The sequence below is a fragment of the Zasmidium cellare genome (genome assembly GCF_010093935.1).
Source record: "Zasmidium cellare ATCC 36951 unplaced genomic scaffold M409scaffold_24, whole genome shotgun sequence".
NCBI lineage: Eukaryota > Fungi > Ascomycota > Dothideomycetes > Mycosphaerellales > Mycosphaerellaceae > Zasmidium > Zasmidium cellare.
In genome coordinates this window covers 393076-410904 of record NW_022986968.1, presented here as the reverse complement: position 1 = coordinate 410904, position 17829 = coordinate 393076, and the positions used below count along the sequence as shown (strand labels likewise).

Sequence of the window (17829 nt, the reverse complement as noted above, 5' to 3'; positions counted from 1 at the left end):
ACAGCAAAGAAGATGCCACCATTCCCAAACGCGGCGAAAAAGATTTCGAATCCCATGGGACGGCTCTGCAATCCAACACCCTAGCAGCCTCCCGACAAGCGATGCACAACGCCCTTTCTTTCCAGCGAGTCCACCAGCCCAAAGGCCTAACCACCGGACACTACCATCCAGAAACCAACATGGCGTGGTCTGATAATCCCAAAGGCCCTCTCTTCGCCCGTATGGGCCATGTACGCTCCGCCAAGGACGATCCGCTCGGAGACGAGGATGCGCGGCGGAGGGGGCAGAGATTGTGGTTCCTGCCTGAGGAAGTGCTGTATCTTGTCGAGCGGGGGACGCTTGATTTGAGGTGGCCGGTGTTGGAGGGGGGGGAGGGGTTGATGGGTCTGCCGATGAGTTTGCAGGCTGCGTATGCGATGTTCATTGGGGATGAAGATGAGCACGGGGGAGCGCTGACGCTGGAGCGGTACTCGGTTTACTCGAGTCTGAAACGGTCGGGTTATACTGTACTGCGGGCGCCTAGCTGGGACGGTCCCGGACCACCTTTGAGTTCGCATTGTTATCCTCCTTTGCCACAACGGACCTGGCAGCCTGGCTTTTTCAGTACAGCGACTCTACGGAGGCTCTTCTTCTCAGAATCACTGGACAAGGATGAATCGAGTCAGATCACCGGCCCAGTCGTCAAACCAGGTCTTTACCGGGACTACACCACAATCTACAAACGACTCGCCCTGATCCCCTTCTACGACCCCACCACCGCAACCCAACCCTCCTCACGAGACTCGCCAGAAACCGACCCAGCCTTCCGCATCACCTACCACGTCTGGAAACCCGGCTCTCCGAAATTTAAGAAATCCGCGCCAGGACCTCCAGATTTCCGCATCGCCGTCGTCAACGCCCGCGAGACTACGCCTCCTACGCTCGAGCAAGTAGGGTCGCTTCTTGAGACGACGCCTTATGATCCACCCAATCCGGAAGGGCAGATGAATGCGAATCTGAGGTATGGGTACAAGAATGTGATTTTGGCGGTCGTGGACCAGGGTGTGACGAGTTATGTGCGGATTGCGGATGCGGCGTTTGGAAGGGAGAAGGTATATGAGCGGAAGGCTCAGCGGGGTGGGAAGCGTGGTGGGCGAGGAGGTGGTCGTGGTAGGGGCAGAGGACGGTAAAGGGAGGTGTGCGGCGCGTGCGGTTGGTGGTTTGTTGTTGCGTGTATGGTCGGCTTGAAGCAATGTGCTCGCCGAATTCTAGGTATGTATCATCTTGTAACGCGTAGTAGGCATATCTTCTTGGGCTTCGATGTCCTGGTACGGCCATGCTCTGGTCCTTGTCATCTTTCATCGACCTCTTCCCCGTCCTCGCCCACCACCTCTCCCTCTGCCTCCTCGACCACCTCTTCCCCGTCCTCGATCAAATCCACCGCGTCCTCTCCCCCCTCCAAACCGCTTGAACTCCTGCTCGGGTCGAGGTCCAGCAGCCATCCTCTCCGCACGTTCCTCCTCGCTTATTTCCAACGGATTATCAATCTGCAACAACTCGCAGAAGCGTTGCGTCTGCGGGTTCGGGTACTCCTGCACCTGCTGATACTTGGCGTCTTGGAAGTGACCCCCATCATACACCGGTGCGATAACCTCAAAGTTCGGCGGGATGACCAGGTCTGATTCGCTGATGTGCGAGTCGATCCACGCGCGGTGCTCTGCTATGAGATCGCGATACTCGGCCTGCGTCTTTGCAGGGGGGACGCGCGCGTCGGGGTCGCCGAATGCAGGGCGCTCTATGAACGCGAAGGCCCTCGCAATGGCTAGCCATTCTCTGTCATACTCGAGCTTAAGCGGACGCGCAAGGTCGACATTAGTGGTGGTGTTTGCATCTGTCGTCGGGACCGAGAGGAGTTGCAGGAAGTTTCTGTTCGGCAAGCATTTGTCAAGGGCCAGGAAGGATGTTTCCTTGTTGGCGATGTCGGGAGGATGTTCCATTCGCTCTGGATCCTTTGGTTTGGCGAACGAGGCGGGTAAGGCAGCGCGAGCAGCTTCCAGGGAGAGGGCGTCGCCGTTAGGGCTGGTAGGGTTGTTTAGGACTATAGTCGCAGTTGCTTTTGCAGATTCTGTGCTCGGCGCCGAGGGCTGGTCGGCGCCGGCGTCGTCGTCATCGAGTTCGAGGTCGATCTCATCTGTGTTCTTGGGCGCGGTGCTTACTGCAGTAGCTGGTGTTGTGTGTAGGCCGAGTGATGCTTCTGCGGGTGAATCGTCTTCATCCAGGTCGAGGTCAATCTCGTCCGCATTCTTCGAGGGTTTAGCAACACCATTGCTGTGCTCGCCGATGCCATTGAGAGCATGCTTGCTTGATGCTTCATGTCCTGGCAGTGGCTGCTGCAGTACTGCCTGTTGCTCGTGCGACACTTTGGCAGCATATTTGCAATGGAGATGCGCACTGAACCAGTACCTTGGGCGCAAGCGATCGAGCACCTGCTTTGCAGCGATACTTCCAAGCTTGCCACTTCTTGCGTCCTCCTCGAAGTACTTCTTGAAGTTGAAAAGCTGCTTCCAGTTGCCCTTCCACTCGACACTCTGTGGCCAGTCGTGGCTGATGCCGACATCGACTTGAGTTCGAATTTGAAGCAGCTTTCGAACATCCAACTCACGCACGTGATAGATACTCTTCATGTCGGACTCATTGTATGGTAGTCGCTCGAAGTGAGTCTTGCGGTAGTCGAAGCCTTTCCAGATGCCACTCAACCCAGCGATTCGAAGTGGTCCAAGCTTCAGGACATTGGCCACGCCCATGTAGTATATGTTCGGAGCAACCCAACCGCCAAAGTACAGTTCAAGAAGGTAGTTGCTGGCCTCGTGGTTTCCACCCACGAAAACAGTGAGATACGGGGCAGTCCTCTGGCCGGAGTAGTATTCGTGAAAGTCGCACATGGATCGGTATTTGGGAGGCATGCTGACGCAGTTCAAGTCGAAGGCATTTCGAACTGACTGGAAGTCGCCGCCTATGATCAAGAGGTCGACACCGGGCCAGCCTTTCTGTTTGCATGCTTCCTCGACCGAAGCATATATCGCATGAAGTGTTCCATGTCCGCATCCCTCGATGGCGAGGCGGACGCCGTTCGATTCCTCCAATGCGATGTCCATGGCGAGTATGGTCAGGCAATCACTCCAAAGCCGTCATCATGTGTACGGGTGGTTTGATGTGTTATTTTGGAAAACAGTCGAGCTGATGTTTTCTGGTCGTGAGCTTTGGCAGTCGCGAAGGATTGGGTTGGTGAATGTTTATGCAGCCAGCCGCTAGCGCAAAATTCTCGGGCCGTCCCTTTTGGCCAATGGCCCATTGCTTCGAAACCGCGCTTGAAAATGTTGCTCTTGAACCTCACTTCTTTTCTTGCGCAAACAAAAGATGTGTCATAGGGCGTGCCAAGCTAAGGCTGATGACTGATCGCGGTCCTGCTTCAGCTTCATAGTCGTTGCACTCTCATGTGCCTGCAGAGTACATATCCATCACAGGTAACATGGCGACTACTACGGCAACAGCTGTCGAGCTCGAGACAATCAATCAAGATGCAAGACCAAGCCTTACTTCGACCGCAACAGTCCCTTCAAGAGGTTATTCTCACCAGCAATATGAAACCAATCTCGACGACATCGCCGAAGCCTCTCGCGTTGCCGACGCCGGTGTTCCCGAAGGCGGCTATGGCTGGGTCGTGACCATCTGCTCCGGCATCCTGGCCTTTTTGTCCATCGGTTTCTCTTACTCCTGGGGTGTGATCCAACAAGGCCTCATCGACGAAGGGTTCTCCTCAGCACAGGTGCTGCCATGGGTGGGCTCTCTGTGTGTTGCCATGGTCGCCATCTCGGCCATCGTCAACGCCCGTGTTTTACGCAGCTTGGGCTCGCAAAGGACTAGTCTGTTGGGTGTGGTGTTGGTAGCCATAGGACAGTTGACAAGTGGCTTCTCTACGAGGAACATAGCGGGCTTGTTCGTGGCGGCCGGGGTGGTGACGGGCCAGGGCTTGTCACTGTGTTTCATGGTCTCGGCGACAATTACGAGTCAGTATTTTAATCGAAAGAGAGGATTGGCGACAGGATTGATCTACGCAGCCGTGAGTGCCACACTGCGAATGTTGATGTTGCGGCCCGCTGACACATTTACGATAGGGCGGCGCTGGCGGTGCGGCGAATAGCTTCATCCTCGATGCGCTAATCAAGAGCGTTGGCACGGCCTGGTCTTTTCGCATCGTGGCCCTCATCACACTAGCGATGGGGTTACCAGCCGCATTCTTCATTCGCGACCGCATCGCTCCAAACAGAAGGACCTTCATCGACTGGACGCTTTTCCGGGATCCCAGATTCTTCTTCCTATTTCTCTGCGGTGTGGTGGCCACATTTCCACTTCTCGTCCCGCCATTCTTCTTGCCGCTGTACAGCGTTTCGATTGGTATGCCAGGCGCCGCAGCAGCTTTGGTGGCAGGTTTCAACCTAGCATCTGCAGTGGGGAGGATCATTTTCGGGTACTGCTGCGATAAAATTGGGTCATTGAATTCACTCTTCATGACTCTGATTCTTGTGGCGTTGAGTATGCTCTCACTGTGGCCAGTCTCGCAGAGCCTTGGACCATTGATCGCCTTTGTCGTGATCAATGGTGCGGCTTGTGGTGGCTTCTTTTCGGTGTTCCCTACCGTTGCTGGCTCGGTCTTTGGCAGCGCTCGTGTGAGCGTGGCCATGGGTATGCTCGTTACTGGGTGGAGCGGAGGCTATCTACTCGTGAGTGATCTACTGTAGTCGAGTATTTGGTGACTGTCTTGCTGACAAAGTGTAGGGTGCTCCAATCGCTGGATACCTTCTTGCAGACTACGGTGGGGCTTCTGCTGGATTCAAAGCATACAGACCAGCTATCTACTATGCCGGCTCGATGGCATTGGGAGCTGCGGGGCTCGTGGCTTTAGTCCGGCTGCGGATGAACAAGAAAATGTTAGCGAAGGTTTGAATGTTCAAACTCGGCACCATCTCGCAGGATCGATCCTGTGGATAACGCAGGGCTGAGTCCGTCGAGAATTGCTGTCGGAATGGCTGAACCCGACCTGGTCAGGAAGCTTCTTTACGAGAATTGGCCAGCTCCATAATCAAACAGGCAGCGCCGCTGTATAATGCTGCAGGCAAGGAGTTGCTGAACGAGGCATCGAGGTTGCTGACAGAACTTGCTCTGAGTGAACTTTAACCATGGACACGACTTCTTCAAGGGGCATGGCAAAGCTTTGACGACCTGATCGCAATACTTGTGGGTGGACAGGGTATGTATGCTGTACCTGCCGGCATGCGATCCAGTCTGTGTGTCGTCCTTCCGATCATTCCGAGCAACAAGTCCAGGTCAGACTCTTTCTCAACGTGATTTGAATCTCCTTCAGATCCTCAGATATCCACAATAACATCTGAAAATATGGCGCCAGCAATACTCACCTCTCGCTCTCAGCTCCTTTTCAACATCGCTGGTGCTGGCACCATAATGCCTCTGGCATTGGGTCTCATTGGATTGGTGAATCCGGCAAATGGCTTCAAAACCTTTGGCTTTGGCGAGCCATCAACGCCCGAAACAAAGGAACTTGGCACCAACTTGATGCTCTTCTGGGTTTCTCGCGACCTTTACATGGCGGCTACGGCATTGGCGGCCTGGTATCTCAACGAGCGGAGGGCGCTTGGTGCCATGTATGTGGCAGGATGCGGAGTGGTATGCACGATCTCGAAAGAGACGTTTCTTCTCGGATGAGCTGATGTTGTACTTGCAGGCGTTTTATGATGGGATCATGAGCCGGAGACAGATTGGCAAAGATGCTTGGAAGCATATGATGTGGATCCCAGTCACGTTCACCGTCGGCGGCGGTCTTCTTGGTTGGTTTGATTGAACACGATGCTGTCATACTCGGTCGTGTGAGTGTAAAGGTTGGAGAAGGGATTGCGATGTTGTGCAAGATATACGCAACCTGGAAGTATGTGAGTGGCTTATGTAATCTGCCGATCACAATTTTGGGCAACGACCTCGCTTTCTGTTCGTCGAACTCCTCTTGCCCAACCTCACTTCTATTCTCGCGCAGACTCTGCCTTGTGTGTCGCAAACGATTCGTCGGCGCCTCTGAAAGAAGAGTATCTTGCTACATGTGAGAAGCGGGTTGGAGGCACGGAGGATATGAAAAATCTGCAACCGCCATGAGTTCCAGTGCACCTTCTCGCTCGGCGTTTCTGGACACGGCTTCCCTCCTCTTGGCCACAGTATCCCCGGCAGTATCGGCAGAACTACGATCATGTTTGGAAAATGATTCGATAGATCACAAAGCATCATCTCGAGGAGGGTTTCGCGCTTGCACGTCATGTGGCACCATTCTTCTACCTGGTCGGAACAGCTCGTTCGTGAAGACTACTGCAGGACCACGAAGTCGCCAGGATAGACTGTCCAAAAAGACGACCACCAAATTGATGAGTATACAGTGCTCGCTGTGCAGCTCCATCACTACTGTGCAGTCAGCAAAGCCTACTCGCCAAAAAACACCCAAGGCGTCGAGAAATGACAATGCAGCCACCTCGGCACAGAATCCCAGTGATTTCAAGTATGAACGGTGTGAGCCAGCAACCCCTACAATCGCGGCTCCGGAATCTACGGAACCAGCATCGAGGAAAAGGTCTCGAAATAACAACAAGAAGTCAAGTCTGCAATCTATGCTGGCTGGTCGCAAATCTTCGGAACAGAAGAAGAATTCAGGCTTGGACATTACGGATTTCATGAAGACCTGAACGCTCCCACTGTGGCAGGCTTCTGTCGAAAGTTCTCTTACTGCTTTCGGAGTGCAAGTTGCTATCGACATTATTTGGGATTGCACAGCGACCACTTTACCGAGTCTGGGGGACAGAAAGCTCCTGCGAATGCGAAAACGAGAGACAATTCCCACGTCCTTACAGGATCGCAGCATTTCCCATCATTTTCAGGCTTAAAGCAGCTGCCTATAACCGAATGCGAGCTCAAATCGAAGCTCGCTAGGACTAAGAAGGTTCGACCACGGCGACTGCTATACTCCGGATCAGACAGGCAATATGACACCAATCTCGGCGAACCAGCATCGAATCAGACCCTTGCAATCTCACATGGCTGCCAGAAGGGAAGGCCGGATGCTCAATTGGAGAGATTCGTTGGCGAAGACGACAGCAAAATTTCCACGTGAGAGTGCGTGACTGCTTGTTGCATCGAAGGGACATGCAGATATTCACAGCTTCCTGATATATCTTTTACTCGTCAGAGAATTCCACTGGGCACGCAGGATGAACGGGCTACAATGCAACCTACCACAGACGGGTCATACAGGCTTGAATGTCGCAGAATCATTATCGATCATTAGAGACATCTGTCAAGATGTGTCTCGGATGAGCTCTGGCGATGGGTATTCAACACTGGCAAAGACCGCTTTGGGTGATTCGAGTATGAAGCTGTCAATCACAACTACCGAGAATTCTGCTTGCGATGAAGCGACCACCACAGAGCTACTCATCAACCAAAAGACTTGCGAGCAAGAGTTATATCAAATCGTTGACACCTGTAGCTCGGCCTCGAGCGATCCCGTCAGCTTCTATGGCGGCAGCGCCACGCGCCAATGCGCTGTCTACTCCATCACGCCAGAGTTGGAAGAGATTATTCGATGCGGCGGCAACCCATCCAGCAGAGCCACTGATATGGATCCTAAACACATCGAGAAGGCCATTGATGAGTACTGCAGTCAATCATTCGAGCTCTCTCCTGCGCCTCAGCAAATCTTGACCTTTATGACAACGGTACCTCCAGGCCAATCGTATCACAACTATCTTTCCGATGGAATCTTGATCAGGGCGACAGCGCAGTTCAGCGACCAGGCGCAGCATGACTGTGCTGAGTCGAAAGCATTCGACACGAAAGGCGATGAATGTCGCAGGAAGTTGAAGGCTGTGTATGAGCAGTGCGGTGGGGAGGGTGGTGGGATTAGTGAGAATGGTGCCAATGGTTGTGTGGTATGGACGGTTTGGGGAGAGAGTCTCAAGTGAGCTCGTCGAATAGCCTGCATGGATGAGATGCTGTGGCGTTGACAGCACTCTCGAAGGCATGGTTGTGTTGGAGAAACAAAGTGTAGCAGAGTAAAAATGCTTCCTCTACGCATTGCCATATACGGTTGTGTAGGCGCTCTGGTATCGCTTGGGCTTGATTAGTTTGAGCACATCTCTTTCAGGCTCTTTGGGACGTCCAATTACGTCCAATCATCACAATCGAGCATTCATGTGAAGGTGGTAGAACGACGTGAAGTGAATGTTGGATCCTAAGTAATGCGGGTCATCAAATCCTAATCAATTTAAGCTCAATGCACGGACGCGCGAGAGAAAGCTAAAGCGCGGCGTGCAGTTCTGAAGATTGACAAACTCAGTCGCCATCTTTCAACTCATAACACCCATCCTTGCAACATGACGAGCGTCGACGACCTTTTCAAGAAGCCTGGCATACCATCAGGATCGCTCAAGCGCAAGCTCGAGGTCCCAGACGCGCAAGAAGCATACAAGGCGACAAAAGTCTCGAGTGGATCATCACCCAACGGCAACCATTCGAATGGCGCGACTGTCGAAGATGAGAACGACGACGATGTCGAGGCAGGCCCTGAACTTCCCCCGGATGAAGACGACGACGAAGAGGGGCGATTCTTTGGCACGGGCATGACGAAAGACACGGCAGAAGCGTTGGATTATATCGACCAGCAAGAGGAAGAGACATATGAACCAGAGAAGATCGATTCGGTATGGCTACGGCGACTCATCACAGGCTTTGAAAAGAAGGTCAATAAGAATGCGGAGCTGCGAGCAAGATACGAAGGGGATCCTGCAAAGTTCATGGACTCGGAGGCAGATCTGGATGCAGAGATCAAGAGTTGGAGTCTGCTGAGTGAACACCCGGAGCTGTATGTCGAGTTTGCGGAGTCAGGCTCAGTTTCAAATTTGATCGGTCTGCTTGCGCACGAGAACACGGACATTGCGATTGGGGCGATTGAGATCATTTCAGAGCTTCTGGATGAGGACGTGCAAGCTGAGCAAGAGCAGTGGGACGCACTCGTGGCTGCATTATTGGACGCAGATCTATTGGAGCTTTTGATGAGCAACCTGAAGAGACTGGACGAAGAGAACGAGAGCGACCGAAGTGGTGTCTATCACAGTCTGGCGGTGCTCGAGAACTTGGCGAGCCAGCAGTCCGTGGCAGAGAAGATTGGGCAAGAGAAGGTGTTGCTATGGCTTTGCAATCGCATAAAAGAACCAGAAAGGCCTCTCGGTCAGAACAAGCAGTACGCCGCAGAAGTTCTGCAAGTATTATTGCAAAACTCTCAACCCATCCGGAAAAGACTTGCTACCGATCTTGATGGGGTGGATTTGTTTCTTCGGCTTCTCGCAGCATACAGAAAGCGAGACCCACCCAAGGACAGCCATGAAGAAGAATACTCGGAAAACGTTTTCGATGCGCTAACTTGCGTGGTGGACGAGCAAGAAGGCAAATCGAAGTTCGTTGAAGCAGAAGGAGTGGAGCTGTGCTTGATCATGCTCAAGGAAGGAACGAAGAACATTTGCCAACGAGCCCTCCGAGTCTTGGACCATGCAGTCGCTGGCCAAGGATCTGCGTCGGCTGCTGTCTGCGAAAAGGTGGTAGAAGCTGCTGGTCTCAAGACCATATTCAGCCTTTTCATGAAGCGGTCCGACAGTGCGACCGTTGAGCATGTCCTTGGCATGTTTTCTAGTCTACTGCGTCTCTTGCCAGGAGATTCTGCCGCGCGGATTCGGACGCTTTCCAAGTTCACCGAAAAGCAGTACGAAAAGACTTCCAAGCTGATCGAGCTACGCAAAGAATACGCTCGCCGAATCGCAGTGGTCGATAAAGACATCAGGAAGGAGCAGTCCACGTTACCAGACGACGAAATCGAACAGCGCGCTGCCGAATGGCTGTCTCGACGACTTGATGGAGGCCTGTTCTCCCTGCAAACCATCGACATTATTCTTGCGTGGTTGGTAGCGGAAGATCAAGTGGTCAAGGCGAAAGTTGCTGAAAGTCTGGGCGATGACGGGACGCAGCAGATCAAGTCATCTTTGGAGGATCAGAAGAATGGGCTCGAAGATGGAAATGCCGAAGACGAGGATACTAGGGAGATGCTTGATACCCTGATGACTTTCTTGTAATAGATATGTCATGCAAAATGCATCGCTCGAAGAATAAGAAGATTGACATCTAGATTCCTCACCCAACCGCCAGCATTCACAGCAAGTACGAACCCAGACATCTCCTAAGGACGAGACTTCGTATCCTGCGCTCCCTCTGCCCATCTCGCAGGAAGCCTTTTCGCAAGGCCGCTGTAGAACCACATCGCCATCGAGTAGACATCATACACTGCCACGTTGCTGCCGACCACTTGTTGTATGCCTTCCGCAAAAGGGGGCATCTGCGTGCATTCCAGCACGATTGCACCCAGCCCTGGGTCTTTCTTCTGCATCGCCAGAGCAGCCTCGTTCAGCTCAGTCTGGATGCTCTGACGATCGTATGGAGCATCCTCCTTGACGAGTCGTTGCAAGTGTCCGCAGGCTCGGGCGCCTGCAATGTGGATTCGACCGTGAAGGCTTGAGGGAATGCCTAATTGCTCGAGATGCGTAGGTCCTAGCTTCTCGCCGTCAAATGTCAAGATTCCGATCGATTTACGGGGTGGTAATAAGGCCAGGAGTGAAGGCACTTGGATCAACGCTGAGGTCGCGATTGGGATTGGTAATCGCTCAGCAAGTCTTTCGCAGACATTCAGCACTGGAACTTTCGATGTGACGTTCAAATCAACTCACTGTGGCTGTGCCATGGCCAGGAAGCCACAACTCGTGATGATACCGACACATCCTCGCTCTGCGAGTCTCAGCCCAGCGGCAACAAACCGATCGAGAAAGGCTTGGTCGTAATGACCATTCGTCACGAGCTGGTCAGCAGTGGAACCTGTAGCTCTCTCTCGTAGCAGATGGAAGGGCCATGTCTGTTCGTTCCAAGGGTCGCCAGGAGGTCTTGTGAAGAAGCACTCGACTTCAATGAAGCCCAGTGGCGGTAGTTGAGATGGAGGAGACATGCTAGAAAGTCGATAGCTTAGAGTTCGTCAGTCACAACTTAAGGTTGTTGATACAATGCAAAGCTTCAGTTGAGTTCTTGGTCACTTCCTCCCCCTATCCCAGTGGACCCGGCCTATCTACGAGCAGTGTTTGGGAAAGCTGCGCCCTGCATGTAGCAGCTTGCGACCTTGCCCGCCGGCAGGGCGACCTCGCCGAATCTACAGCACATCATCCAGAGGATACATTGTGTAACCTGAACAAGAACACAGGCCACATTGACACCTAACTTGCAGCAGTTTCGGCTGTGTGGACTTCTACCATCGCTGAGTGAACAAGTAAGGCTTACACGGCGACTGGAAACACCATGTCGAAACGAAGAGTCGTAGCTCTCGGAGCAACGAAATACATCGGCGACGAATACCTATCATCCTTCAAAGAGAAATTTAACTTCTCAGTCCTGGAAGCTTACGACCGTGAGCAGACCAAAAAGTTACTCCCAGAGGACATCAAGAAGAACGGGCCCATCGACGCCTTCATCATCCGAATGGGAACTCCACCCTACGAGCCGTTCGACCAAGATCTTCTCGGCGCCCTCATGCCCGACTGTAAAATCATCACATCCGCCAGCGCTGGATACAATGAATTCGCAGTCGACTGGATGACAAGCGAAGGCATTACTTTCTGCAACACTGTGGACGCTGTTGCTGAAGCGACGGCGGATATGGCGTTTTTTCTAGTTCTAGCTGTACTGCGGAATACGAGCCAGGCGGAGCGGAGTGCGAGAGCTGGTACTTGGAGGAGTCTTCCTGCGTTGATTCCGGCGAAGGATCCTTCTGGGTTGACGTTGGGGATTATTGGGATGGGGGCTATTGGGAAGGTTAGTTTGGATTCTACGCATTCGTGAGTCGGCGGTTAATTTGATGCCAGTATCTCGCTAAGAAGGCGGTCGTTTTCAACATGAAGATCAAGTACTTCAATCGCCACCGGTTACCAGAGGAAATCGAACAACAGTACTTAGCAACCTACTGCGAAAGCCTCGAAGCACTCCTCTCGACTTCCGACGTCGTCTCAGTCAACTGCCCTCTAAACGCCAACACGACCGACCTTCTGGGCAAGAAACAATTCGCGGAGATGAAACACGGCTCGTACCTCGTCAACACAGCCAGAGGCGCCATCATCGACGAACCAGCTCTGAAAGAAGCCCTCGACTCAGGCAAGATCGCAAGAGCCGGCTTGGACGTTCTATGCGATGAGCCAAACGTCGACGAGTGGTTCCTCAAGCACGATAATGTCATCATTCAACCTCATCTGGGCGGCTTGACTGATGTGGCGTTTCATCGGGCTGAGAAGGAGTGTTTTGAGAATATTCGGGCGTTCTTCGAGAAGCGCAAGGCCAATTCGCCTGTGAATGTTGTTTAGGCGTAGAAAATGGTATTGTCTTGCGTCTCGGAGGAATGTGGACGAAGGCGAGATGCCCGCAAAAATGTGCGAGTTTCTCTTCCTTCTGAATGCTCTCTGGAGCCAGCTTTCTGGAAAACATGATATCTGATGAGCATCAGGCAAACTTGCCAGAAGCCTGCACCCATATCAAAGTTTCCGAGCATTCAGTTCACAAGAAAGTGGAATCTGACGTTCCCGCGCCGAACGTGAGGCTTCTCGAGGGTGTCAATCCCCAGGGCACAGTCAACTTCGTAAAGCATTTCGAGTTTAGCATCCTTTGCGATAGGAACCATCGTATCCCACTCTGGTGGAAAGAGCGAATGAATGTGAACTCAGTCTGAACGAGCAAGGCCCTGTCATTGGTCGAGCTCACAGCCAAAGTCAAGACCAAGCTCCAGTTTCATCCCACCTCGGGATGTTCGTAGCCGTGCGCAATCACAGAGGGGTTCGCCATTTGTGCTGTGGGCTGGGATGCCACTGCTAGACAGTGGTCAGCAGCAATCTTCCTGTTGGCACGCTATACTTAGCTGAGCCAGGGACGAGTCGTCGCTGCTGATTCATATGGTAGTGACCTGCTAGAATCACATGCGTTGTGGTTCGTCTGTCGAGGTCTTTCTAAACCCTTCTTGAACTCTTCGTGTTGCTCTCGACAAGTTCAACATCATGGCGTCCGTTTTTGAGGCTATCTTCGATCTCGCCGGCCGAGTGGTTTGGATCCTGACTTTGCTGTTAGCAACGGTAGTGGAAGACTTGCCCGCATCTCTGTACACGACTCGCTGACGCGCTTGCAGGCACTGACACTTGGAGTCCTGAAAGTCCTGTACAACATCTCACCATTCCATCCGCTGGCAAAGTACCCTGGACCTCTGCGCTGGCGAGCATCCCGTCTTTTCGCCTCGTATCACCACGCAACGGGCGATCTCTACAAATGTATAGCCAGCATACATGAGCAGTACGGTCCTACGGTCCGCATCGCGCCTGACGAGCTGTCGTTCACCAACCCCGAAGCATGGCCTCAGATTTACAATTCTCGTCCTCAACTGGAGAAGTCCGACTTTCATTTTGGCAAGAGTGAGGACAGAAGACTCCCGGAAAGCATGATCACGGCGCCTGATGCCGAGCATATGCGGCTGAGACGTCTTGCCGGGCCTGCATTTCTCAACGCTGGCATCGCGGAAGTCGAGCCTGTGCTGCAGAAATATGTCAATCTACTTTGCAGTAAACTGGCGTTGGCTAGCAAAGAAGGATCTCAGAACTTTGCCGAATGGTTTCTATGGGGACTCAACGATGTCATCGGTCAACTGGCACTCGATCAGGAGTTCCAATGTCTGGAAAAGCGACGCATGCATCCTTGGCCGGAGTTTTTGCTGAAAGTGTTGAAACTTAATGCAGTCGTGAACCAGTTCCGGCGGTTTGGCATTTCTTTCGGGTTCCTTAAGCCAATCGTGCCACAGAAAGTGAAGGACGACGCGCAATTCTTCTTCGAGACCGCCAGCGGCGCAATCAAAAAGAGGCTTGCAGTAGAGAAGGAAGCCGATGTTGAGGGCAACCAGAGCAGTACCAAGAAGCATCTCGACATTGTGGGACTGATGTTACGAGAGATGAAAGGCGGTGATAGGTTGACCGAGCCTGAGATCACCGCGAATTCGATTTTGATTGTGGGCGGCGGTGCTGAGACAACGAGCACGTGCTTGAGTGCGACATTCTACCACTTGTTGAAGACGCCGCGTGCAATGCAGAAGTTGAAGGAGGAGGTTCGATCGAAGTTTGCTTCCAGCGAGGATATCACTCTCAAGGCCGTGGCCGAACTGCCATACCTGAAAGCAGTCATCGATGAGTCGTTGCGGATCTTCCCTGTGGCTAGCTTCATCACACCTCGAAGGACGCCGAAGGAGGGCCATGTTATTGATGGGGAGCGTATTCCTGGAAGGACTTATGTCTCGATGGGGCAGTGGTACATGGGTCGGTCAGAACGTCTCTTCGACAATCCACAGGAGTTCAGACCCGAGCGATGGCTAGCGCACGAAACTTCGAGTGTCTCTGGGCGACAAGTTGATGAAGTCCTGAAGCCGTTCAGCATGGGCCCGCGAAACTGTATAGGCAAGCTGTATGTCGGTCCCGTACCCAGATGATCAGACTGCATACTGACCTCATTCATAGATTGGCGCTTGCTGAGGCGCGTTTGGTAACGGCAAAGCTCGTATGGCATTTCGACCTGGAGCTTGATGGAGAACAGCCCAACTGGGTGGAAGATGCTCGATTTTATGTGAGTATTCGCAAAAGACATGCATTTTGGCCTGGGCTGATGACTTTGCAGGTCCTTTGGCAACTGGAGCCACTCAAAGTCAAGTTGACGTCCGTGAGGTGAAAGACACATGGAGCCGGTGCAGTCGCCGCGACTGTTTGTGTTCATCGTGCCATCGTGCGGTTAAGATTCATCAAATGTCTGTACGGGCTCGAGTGTAGTCAGTCGGAATGACTTCCATGTCCAGCGCTTTTTGCACTGTCTCGACAAGACCTGTAGCCACTTGTTTTTCATAGACTCGACCTTGTCATGATCTCGTGCAGGAGGTGAACATGCTCTCGCCGTTTGGTGATAATTGAGACAGTGCCTCGCGGCTTCCATTGAGGGCTTAGAGTTGTAAATTTAACGCGTAAAAACTGCAGAGCAGTTCGAGGTATTGGAATTATGTCCACGTTTGTCACGCGCCGAAGAGGGTAGGAAGAAAAGGAGAAGAGTAGCAGGTGAGGTCACGTATATTTAGCCTTCCGTAGCCTTTTCCGACGGGACTCGGGAGTCAACTTTGGCTTGAGCATCTGCTTCGCGCAACAAACCACCACAGCACAACCATGGCGCCCAAACTCTTCACATCCATCCTCAGATTACCGACAGCGACTCGCAGCTGCTTCAATGGCCTGCTCATACCGAGATCGAGCCCCGTCCAGCGATCCGTGATCCGTACTTTCGCGAGCACCACTGTTCGACCAGCCACATACAATCAGGTCCTTCGGGGATGTCGCGTAGGACAGCGCGCCAGAAAACCGACATCGCCGCAGTTGGCTAGGAACCATCGGCCTGAGATGAAGGGTGTGTGTCTGCGTGTGGGCACGACGAAGCCGAAGAAACCCAACTCGGGAGAGAGAAAGGTTGCAAGAGTTAGATTGAGTAGTGGGAATGTCATTACTGCGTATATACCTGGAGAAGGTGAGCAAGGCATGATTGTGGTATTTGGAATACAGGACTGATTGATACTTCAGGCCACAATGTTCAGCAGCATTCAGTGGTTCTAGTGAGAGGAGGACGATCTCAGGACTGTCCTGGTGTGAAGTACCATCTCGTGAGAGGGGCTATGGATCTGGTAAGATCATGTCATATCAATTTGTTGGGCAATGCTAATTATGAGCAGGGAGGTGTGGGCAATCGTGTCACGAGCAGATCGAAGTACGGAACGAAGAAGCCGAAAACGAATTGAAAGGATTGAGAGATGAAAGATTGTGATGAACTTTGGGGCCGAATACCTGAGTGCCGCGCAGGGCTCTGATGAGAAAGAAGCAGTGGCAATGGATCATACGGGCACAGCAATTGAAGTGCGATCCCAATGATACATATGGCAATCGTCTGTATTGCTTCTCATCACTTACCATGGATGAGGAGCGATGAGGAGAAGGCGCGACGCATCGGCCCTGGTCAAGGCACATACAGTCCATTGGGGCCGCAAAGTCGCTCCGGCGATGTTTGAGCCATGCGGAAGGAGCACGACGCTCAAAAGGCGCTCCTATGCTCGACGCGCCCGACCAGGATGTACGATACGAAGATAGGTCTCAGCTGATGCTGAATAGGCGAGACTTTCATGCAAGCTTGCGCAGCACGTTGTTCACCTTGTGCCTGAGAGAGTCTTATCGTGGGCAATGACAAGCAGATCTCGCCTCTCTACGCTTTCGTTGTATGTCCAGCAACATTCAGCCCATGCCGTTCAATTCTGTCAAAGTTGTGTTGAATTCGATCAAATTTCCGTACCCTGTTTTTATGGAATTCTTGGTCAATTACATCACCCAACTTTCGATCTCCCTGGCGAAGACGACTTCCAACTTGCAACCTCCCTCATTCCCTTATGAACAGATACGATGAACGAGTATCAGATCAGTATTATTCCTTCCTTACTTTTCGTTGTAGTTGTGTCTTTTCCGGCCGCTGCTCTCGGTCGACATATCATTCAATTCTCAATACTATTCGCCAGCAGCATCTTCCTCTCCGTTCTGGGGGTGTACTCGCTCTCTCTAATAACTACCAAGGCATCTGGTCCTGCATCGCGTTCAAAGGGCTCATTGAAGAAGATTGACCAACCTAAAAAGTGGTACGATCTATCGCTCGAATGGAAGACTCGCGTCTTTGGGATTGTAGCAGCCGCATATGTCCTGGCCTTGCCATACTTCGCACCAGGTGGACCACTGGCTGAATGCGTCGCGAGGGCAATCCTCTTCGCCTGTGCTGGCAAGATACTGGACTTGACGGTGGCGAGAGCACATAAGCCTCCGAAGATGATGGAAAGAGGGAAAGCAGTTCCGGTCACTGATCGGAACCGTCGTCAATACGTCTGGCTTTTGCTCAGGGAGTGTCGATACCATTCGTTCGATATCGCCACCAGTGAGAAGGAGAGGGATAGGCCCGCGAGTACGATCTGGACGTTTGGACCTGGAATTATAGTACCATTACTGGTCTACTTCGTTCCATGCTCAGAGACAAGATTTCTGCTCGTGCTCTTGATCATCCACGCCGGCATGGAGACTGGCCATACGATCTTGCATCCGTCCAGTCCCCATCCCCTTTTCTGGCAACCCTTCGCTGCAGGATCGATTTCGAGCTTCTGGCGGACACATTGGCAGCAAGACGCTGCGTCATTTCTGTATTCGTTGGCGTACGCACCGGCCAAGGAGGTCGTTGGGAGGCGTTTTGGGAAGCAAGCTGGTCGTGTTGCCGGTGTGATGGCTGCGTTTAATCTGAGTGGGATTTGGCATGGTTGGGCGGCTGCTTGTGTGAGTACGGCGCCGTGGCGTACTGGCGCTGGTATGTGGGCGCTGTTTGTTGCCCATGGAGTGTTGTGCTTGGTGGAGAGTGCTGTGTGGAAGGATCGTCAGGGAGGGTTGGTGCAACGGATCCTGGTTTGGGCGTTTGCTATTTGGAGTACTGGGATGTGGATTAGAGATACTGAGGAGCGTGTTGATGTTCCGTGGTTGAAGGAGTACCTCGTGTGATGCTTATTTGTTGCCATATAGA

The 17829-nt window shown here is 52.6% G+C and overlaps 9 protein-coding genes across 9 annotated transcripts; 7 read left to right on the top strand and 2 right to left on the bottom strand.

Annotated features, from left to right (window-relative positions):
- Positions 1-146: 146 nt before the first annotated feature.
- Positions 147-3134, bottom strand: M409DRAFT_67635 (uncharacterized protein; the record flags this gene model as incomplete). Its single annotated transcript, XM_033817489.1, has 2 exons — positions 147-160; positions 1346-3134. The coding sequence occupies 2 exons, from the start codon at positions 3132-3134 to the stop codon at positions 147-149; spliced, it is 1803 nt and encodes a 600-aa protein (XP_033665831.1).
- A 374-nt stretch (positions 3135-3508) lies between these two features.
- M409DRAFT_67634 (uncharacterized protein) lies at positions 3509-4983 on the top strand (the record flags this gene model as incomplete). The annotated part of the gene is made up of 3 exons (XM_033817488.1): positions 3509-4099; positions 4155-4760; positions 4816-4983. 3 exons carry the CDS (start codon positions 3509-3511, stop codon positions 4981-4983), a joined length of 1365 nt encoding a protein of 454 aa, XP_033665830.1.
- A 2318-nt stretch (positions 4984-7301) lies between these two features.
- Positions 7302-8054, top strand: M409DRAFT_67633 (uncharacterized protein; the record flags this gene model as incomplete). The annotated part of the gene is made up of 1 exon (XM_033817487.1): positions 7302-8054. One exon carries the CDS (start codon positions 7302-7304, stop codon positions 8052-8054), a length of 753 nt encoding a protein of 250 aa, XP_033665829.1.
- A 411-nt stretch (positions 8055-8465) lies between these two features.
- On the top strand, positions 8466-10214 carry M409DRAFT_56290 (uncharacterized protein; the record flags this gene model as incomplete). The annotated part of the gene is made up of 1 exon (XM_033813249.1): positions 8466-10214. One exon carries the CDS (start codon positions 8466-8468, stop codon positions 10212-10214), a length of 1749 nt encoding a protein of 582 aa, XP_033665828.1.
- Positions 10215-10318: 104 nt separating this feature from the next.
- Positions 10319-11134, bottom strand: M409DRAFT_24839 (uncharacterized protein; the record flags this gene model as incomplete). Its single annotated transcript, XM_033807416.1, has 2 exons — positions 10319-10808; positions 10863-11134. The coding sequence occupies 2 exons, from the start codon at positions 11132-11134 to the stop codon at positions 10319-10321; spliced, it is 762 nt and encodes a 253-aa protein (XP_033665827.1).
- Positions 11135-11478: 344 nt separating this feature from the next.
- On the top strand, positions 11479-12533 carry M409DRAFT_24838 (uncharacterized protein; the record flags this gene model as incomplete). The annotated part of the gene is made up of 2 exons (XM_033807415.1): positions 11479-11991; positions 12042-12533. 2 exons carry the CDS (start codon positions 11479-11481, stop codon positions 12531-12533), a joined length of 1005 nt encoding a protein of 334 aa, XP_033665826.1.
- A 684-nt stretch (positions 12534-13217) lies between these two features.
- On the top strand, positions 13218-14922 carry M409DRAFT_24837 (uncharacterized protein; the record flags this gene model as incomplete). The annotated part of the gene is made up of 4 exons (XM_033807414.1): positions 13218-13292; positions 13346-14661; positions 14715-14820; positions 14872-14922. 4 exons carry the CDS (start codon positions 13218-13220, stop codon positions 14920-14922), a joined length of 1548 nt encoding a protein of 515 aa, XP_033665825.1.
- Positions 14923-15404: 482 nt separating this feature from the next.
- On the top strand, positions 15405-16027 carry M409DRAFT_67628 (uncharacterized protein; the record flags this gene model as incomplete). The annotated part of the gene is made up of 3 exons (XM_033817485.1): positions 15405-15759; positions 15813-15913; positions 15962-16027. The coding sequence occupies 3 exons, from the start codon at positions 15405-15407 to the stop codon at positions 16025-16027; spliced, it is 522 nt and encodes a 173-aa protein (XP_033665824.1).
- A 652-nt stretch (positions 16028-16679) lies between these two features.
- Positions 16680-17807, top strand: M409DRAFT_56286 (uncharacterized protein; the record flags this gene model as incomplete). Its single annotated transcript, XM_033813248.1, has 1 exon — positions 16680-17807. The coding sequence occupies one exon, from the start codon at positions 16680-16682 to the stop codon at positions 17805-17807; it is 1128 nt and encodes a 375-aa protein (XP_033665823.1).
- Between the last annotated feature and the right edge of the window lie 22 nt (positions 17808-17829).